Raw genomic sequence first — 7,018 nt, forward strand, 5'->3', positions numbered from 1 at the left:
AACTTTTGCATAATTAAAACAACAGAGATGGACGAGCTGAGGAAGAGAATCAGCGCTATATAAAAATTTGGACACATTTTGACAATTTGATTATAATGTTATTTCGAATGTCCAACTTGTGATTTTGAAATGTTTCTCATTGTATTGTCTTTTTGTGAATTTTGCCTCTTTTAGTCTATTAAAGATTTTTTTTAAATATTCAATTATTATTTTTACTTGACCACAAAAAATGTTTCAGAGAATGGACCACTTTTTTTCTGGAACATGTACAAATGTGTTCCAGTAGTACACACTATGCATTCAGGATATTAACACATATTTCTGGAACACAGTCCGAGCGTTCCAGAAGTGTTACAAGGCTTGGAACACGTAACGGCGTACAATTTTGCTCACCCAGAATCAAATACTAAGCGTTCAGGAGTACACACTATATGTTCAAGAAGTACACACATAGTGTTCGAAAGATACACACATGATGTTATAAATTGGAACACCAATGTTAATATTTAGAACACTGTTACGCGTTCCAGAAATGTTACAAAAGGGCGTTCAAGAAGTGTTCAGATTCTTAACACTTTTATTTACAGTGTGTAGGCGGTTCTTTTGAATCTTTGAATCTATGTTCATATATTCTATTTCATCAATCCAATCTTAATTGACTGGGATTGCCACTTTTCCTGCCGAAGGTCAGTGGTTCTCTAGCCCTGGGCACTCCAGCTGCCTCCCATAATATAAACTAGCCGCCATGAAATAGCCAATAGTGCTGACAGTGGCGTTAAAACACCAAAAAAACAATCAATAAATCTATGTCAAGACATTATAATAAAGACATAAAGTCTGCAGATTTTTAATTAATACCACGCAACTAACATTTTACAGGTTATATAGTTTGTAACCACTAAAAGTAGACCAACCGTCACCATACATGTACTGCCCGGTTCTTCTTTCCTGAATCCGTATAAATACTCTATCGTTTTTTTTAATTTCAAGAATAACGTTTTGACTTCCCGAGGCGTTGTCTGCTACATTCACTGACGATGCAAAATTTTTAGCAATGATGTTTTCGTTCAGAATAAGTTGATTGTAAAATTCTTTGCCGTGAAGACATAGAATGGTCCAGGAAAAGACGTACACACCATTTGAAGGAGCCGTAAAAATCCCATTGGACGAATCGTATCCGTTTCCTAAATTCGTTATAACTGTATTGAATACAACAACAGCTTTTGAAGGGAGGTTTTTCAAACTATCAGAATTTTTAGCCATAAACGCAACTTTATCCGGTCCTGAAAGTAATCAAACATATACAATATATATGTACATTGTAGGAAAATATAAGCTATTTATTTGTACGAACTTTAGAAACAGGAATAACTAGGGTGGCCGGATAAGGCCATTTCGCGTTTTCGCCTTTCGTATATTCTATAGAGCGAAAACGAGAAGGCAAAAACGAGTAGTGAAACCGTTTCTCGTTTTCGCTCTAAAGAATATGAAAGGCGAAAACGCGAAAACTCGTAAACGCGAAATGGCCTTAACCGGCCACCATAAATAAACTATAAGGATTTTCCAAATCAGATGAAATCGACAAAAATTTCGTTTTTGTTTTTGAAAAAGATTACTGGAGTAATCAACCAATACTGGCATGGTGTATTTTGAGCTCAGACGAATTCCCTTAATAATAAGACATAAATTGCAGGTTTTGAAATATTGGCTTAAAGTTTGAAACACAAATAAATGTATTTTGAAAAGTGTTTACAAGGATCTTATAGCTGCTTGTGTTTACACATTGCGTAAGTCGACGAATTGGGTAAAACTAATTAAGGATTAGTTATCAAATATAGGATTAGGCGAATTGTAGCTACAATGTACACCAGACTGAACTGACATTTGAAAACGCTTTTCCTCTAATAAGATAGCGCCTAACAAAGGTAAAGCACAGGATCTATATTCTTTGTTAGAAAGCAGTAGCAAGTGTGTTATATACCGACATATTATAACAAACATTGATTTATAAAATTGTGTGTCTAAATATATTCCTCCTTTGTGCCGGAGGGCTATTATCCAAGTAAAACTATCTTCACATGCATTAAATATTGAGACTGGCCTTTTTCTAAATGTATCTGTAATGGGTCGTTTATGCAGAGTATGTGGACAATGTATTGAGGACGAATTCCATTTCATTCTAGTGTGTTCGGCATATAGGGGCTTGCGGGTTAAGTTATAGAGGTAAAGACCGAGCGTATATGATTTGATACAGTAACTGTTGTTAATATAAAAATAAGGGGAAGTGGGTGTAAGCAATAATAGATAACCGTACAGCCTTCAACAATGAGAAAAACACATACCGCATAGTGGACTATAAAAGACCCCGACATGAAAAAATGTGAACTATTCAATTGAGAAAACTAACGGCCTAATTTATGACAAACCAATTTACGATAAACAAATATGACAGACATGAACCAATGACAACCACTGAACTACAGGCTACTGACTTGGAACAGGCACATAAAGAATATGGCGAGTTTAAACTAGTTTGCTGGTCCAAGTCATTCCCCTAACCTGGAACAAAACATATATGTATAACAAACAAACAAACAAACGAACAAATACAACCCCCTAAAAATCGTGAAGCCTGGATTCGAGCTCGATAGACAATAACGATAAATTACGTGGCCATAGAAATTCTTTCAGCCCTACCATGAAAAGAAGGGCGGAACGCCGATCGATCTACAATCCGATAATGACCTTTCATCGGAATTTTTAAACGCATTGTAAAAATGCAATTACCAGTACCTGAACTTATTCCTGTACAATCACATTTTCCATCATTTTCCTCAACGAGTTTAAGCTGGTATTGTATACTCTTCATGATATTAGCATTTCTAGAACAGGATTTATGTCCTGTCACAATAAGTGTCGATACACATGACAGTAGGATTATCTGAAATAAACTAAAAAAGAAGTTCAAAGTTAATGTGTCACACCAATAAGCTTTATAAGTAATGTTAGTGTTGTTCAATCGGCAAACATTGAAATGAACGTTTCAGCTAAACCAACCGACTATCGATTCTGCAATAGGTTGTACATGGTTTAAGAGGCCAACAAGTAGATTAATAACATTTTCAATTTGCTATATTATCAAAACATTTGAAAAATTTCCGTGGAGCCATGTGTTTTGCCTACATTTGAAATTATGAAAAATAATATCAAAATTTCACGACAACAGACATTATCTCATAGCAAAAAAAGCTTCTGACAAAGTTTAAAACATTCTTCGAAGTTTTATCAAAGTTATTAATGCCTAAAAAACTTTAACCCAAAAAATTAGAGGCGCGGCAGATACCAAGGGAACATTAAAAACTCATAAATTCAAGAAAAACTGACAACACCATGACAACTAGAGGCTCTAGAGAGCCTGTGTCGCTCAACTAGGTCACCGTGCATCTTTAACATGACACTCTACAACATTGTGGACTAGAATAGAATTCATGACAAAAATATCTCATTTTTGTTTATCTTGTGTTGCTGGTATTGTTTCCGCTAAGCGCTAAACAAAAACAATTATAAAAAGTACATTACATGCATTCGTGGTCGATAGTACGTCCTTGCATAAAACATTGATCCTTATGTATGATAACGAAAACAGTTACTTAAAAATCTATATCTAGTCACAACAAAATGAGTATATTTTCAAAAAATCGGATTTCGGTCTGCTGTCAATCGAATAGTGGTTATGGTATATTTGCGTCTATATATAAAAAGAGGTAGAGTTTTCCATACTTTGCCAAAATACTATAACTTCAAACCCATAATAAATAGTATGGCTTTTAAAGCTTAAGTTTGTGAAAAATTATCAGATTTTGTATAAGGATTATACATGGAAAAGGTACCTTTTTTTGAATAAAATTAAAACTGAACGATAGAGGTTTATATAGACGATTTCAGAATTGTTACTTTATTGTAGATCTTGTCTTGCTGGTCAAATTGCTGTTTAAAATTCCTCTCTATTATAGTTTTTAAGATAAAAGAGGAAAATGCAAAAAAATGGTAAAAATCGTCATTAAAGGGCAATAACTCTTATAAAAAGGAGTATGACAGTTTTGGTGTAAATGGACAATAGGTAGACCTTAATGTCATGAACATTTCTACACCAGTTTTCAAGATAATAGCCAAAACTTGCATTTTACCCAATCTTCTATTTTTAGTGATGGCGACGATGTTGATTGGCAAGCAGGGTCATCGGACACATGTTTTTAAACTAGTTATCCCAATGATGGTTGTGGCAAAGTTTGGTTAATTAAAATTTGGCCTACTGGTTTCAGAGGAGAAGATTTTTGTAAATGTTAACGGACAACGACGGACGACGGACGCTTTGATGAGAAAAGCTCACTTGGCCCTTGGGACAGGTGAGCTAAAAAAAACTGAAAACAACGAAAAGACGAACAACTACACAAAACACTATACTTATATAGAAAAGTAAAGATTGAGCAACACGAACCCCAACAAAACCGAAGGTAAACTCAGGTGCTATGGAGTTTTTTTAAGCATCAATGAATTTGTAAACCATTGTGGAATTTTTCGAAACAATTGCTATTTTATGATAAAAAGATCATATCTGAAACAGCATTTTTGAAAATACATTTTTCTCGTTTTTCGTACTTTACTAACAGATAAACTTGGCGTTAAAGTATCCCTGGTTACACGGCAAAAGACCGCTTTGATGATTCCCGATAAAATGTCTCTAAAGGTAACTGAATCTATTTTAAAGCCTATTATCATACTATTATAAAAGTGACATATGCAGTAAAGTCCTATAAATTATATATGACACTGTCTATAGTTAAAACAATCTGAAACGAATAACATACCTCATTTCGATGTTGGTTGATTCCCTTTTGGACCTGTTCAGTTTGGTTAATATTTGGGTAATATATCAAGAGATCGTTTACTAACACGCAATCTGATCATTTTTTGTAAATTAAGTCCAAATCAATGTGAATAACAAGGAAGCAAAATCACGGACAAAAAAATTAGACTACGTACATAGGTCGAAAATGTAAGGTCGACTTTCTAAAAACTTTCAAATGAGTCAAAGAAAATGAATTAGTCAAGTTCGACATCGATTTTTACAGAGGATGACCTTCAGGTCATTCCGATGTATTGCTATCGCCTAAATTTCCATTATGCAAATTAGTTTTGGGATTTCAACCGATCTATAAAAATTATAGATCCGCGGTCATTACAAGGGAAAAAAGTGCATTTTTATACCTGCGATTCCGTTTTCCGTTCGTACGATGTTTCATCAAAAAATGGAATCATTTCAGTTGTTGATTTAGTACTGAAAATTTGACTGAATTATCTCCTTTTAATTACGGTTTTATATGTTTAATTGGTGTTTAAGAAAGAGGTCAGGTGCTCATGTTCATTCATAAAATTATCGTTCATTCATTCATGAATTTATCGTAAAATCAAAATCACTACACAGGTCACACAGGTTGTATACGTAATGTCAAATGATTACATGTAATCTAAAAATAAACAAACTTAACTGACTCCCCTTACTATAGTGTGTGATAACATTTTGTGAGGAAATTCGATGTTTGCTATACCACTGTTCATTTCAACGCACTTTATGACGATACCACTTTATAGATATGAATGAAATTTTTTGCAGTGTTTTAAGAAATAATTTTACTTTAAAATCGCGTATCATTTGCTAACTATTAAATGTTTTACAAGGACGAATTTTCTGTATAAAGTCAATAATTGTGTGAACTTTTGAAGCCCAAACTTTTTATAGCCTAAATACGCTAATGAAAGATCCGAAAACTATACCCATACAGAACGACATGTTTTTGAAATTGTAGCAAAACTTTTGGTTGACAAATTTTAATTCGTTATTGCATAAATATTAACTTGAAATATCTGTCATTTTCTCCCTACCAAGTTTACCCCCTATTACTCATTATGATGTGGACTGGACATTGTTATTGAATCTTATGCAATTTGATTGGATTAAGTTATTATTAGATTACCTTCAAACTGTTCATGCTTTTTCGTACGAGTATATCGATTAAATCAGAGCGTGCATGAATGTGTACAGTAAATTAAATGACCTGCAAACTGGACACTGGACCAGTCCATATTACGTTTTATCAATGAATAGATTTTTTTTTTGTATTTTCCAAATTACAGGGCCCATAAAGGGCATAAAATCAGATACAATTGATTTACATAATTGGTAACAACAACAATAATAGCGGCATATGAATGAAACTTAAGGTATGAAAGGTAACAATTGCCACTTTTTATCTTTTCACATAATTTTCCACATACACATTAGATAAATTATTTTTGATAGCCTATTGCGGAGAAAAAAGAGAAAGTTTACTGTATTAACGTTCTATTCCATTAAATACGTCATTTTTCGCAGAAAAACATTTTATGCACGGCTACGCCAGGTAAAATTGTTGTTTATCCTAACAAAAAAATACAATTTTCAGTTTCATTAGAATATTATAAAAATAATAAATCCCAAATTTATGTAGTCATTAGATAAAGTCCTTATATGTCCGATCTGCCTATTTTTGGACATCAAAAGACAATACGATCGTTTTAAGGTCAATTTCGTCTACCTCACACAATCTTGTTAGGCACTATAATGAAATGGACCTGAAATTTATTTCACATGTTTCCTGAAAATTGATAAATATCAAAGCAACATAGAGCTGTTTGTTCAGTCTAGTTCGTATAATGACAATTTAATGTCATGTTTGTTTGTGATGACCCCCCTTTTCGGGATTGCATCAGAATTATAGTTATCTCGTATCGCATGAGGATGACACATATCAACTGAGCAATTATGTTTGGGACTTAGTTTTAAGAAATGATGTCAAAGTAACATTATGAAAATATTTTTAGTAAGCTGAAATATATATTTATTTTTTACATGTTTATGTCTTGTAAGATATTTTATTTCTTGCCCGTTTTTCAACATTTGCGTCTGGAAAGTTGAAAT

The 7,018-nt window shown here is 33.3% G+C and overlaps 1 protein-coding gene across 1 annotated transcript; it reads right to left on the reverse strand.

Moving 5' to 3' along the window:
- Window positions 1–846: 846 nt before the first annotated feature.
- On the reverse strand, window positions 847–4,967 carry LOC127714829 (cerebellin-1-like). Its single transcript, XM_052220861.1, has 3 exons — window positions 4,869–4,967; window positions 2,794–2,951; window positions 847–1,283 (listed from the first exon to the last, which is right to left on the reverse strand). The coding sequence occupies exons 1-3, from the start codon at window positions 4,871–4,873 to the stop codon at window positions 874–876; spliced, it is 573 nt and encodes a 190-aa protein (XP_052076821.1). The 5' UTR covers window positions 4,874–4,967; the 3' UTR covers window positions 847–873.
- Between the last annotated feature and the right edge of the window lie 2,051 nt (window positions 4,968–7,018).

The sequence above is a fragment of the Mytilus californianus genome, unplaced genomic scaffold (genome assembly GCF_021869535.1).
Source record: "Mytilus californianus isolate M0D057914Y unplaced genomic scaffold, xbMytCali1.0.p SCAF_9, whole genome shotgun sequence".
Taxonomy (NCBI): domain Eukaryota; kingdom Metazoa; phylum Mollusca; class Bivalvia; order Mytilida; family Mytilidae; genus Mytilus; species Mytilus californianus.

What these genes read in the sequence shown, in the direction of transcription:
- LOC127714829 (XM_052220861.1), bottom strand. An exon ending in TTGTACAGGAATAAGTTCAG is followed by an intron (nt 1,284 to 2,793) that starts GTACTGGTAATT and finishes GATTACTTTCAG; the next exon opens with GACCGGATAAAGTTGCGTTT.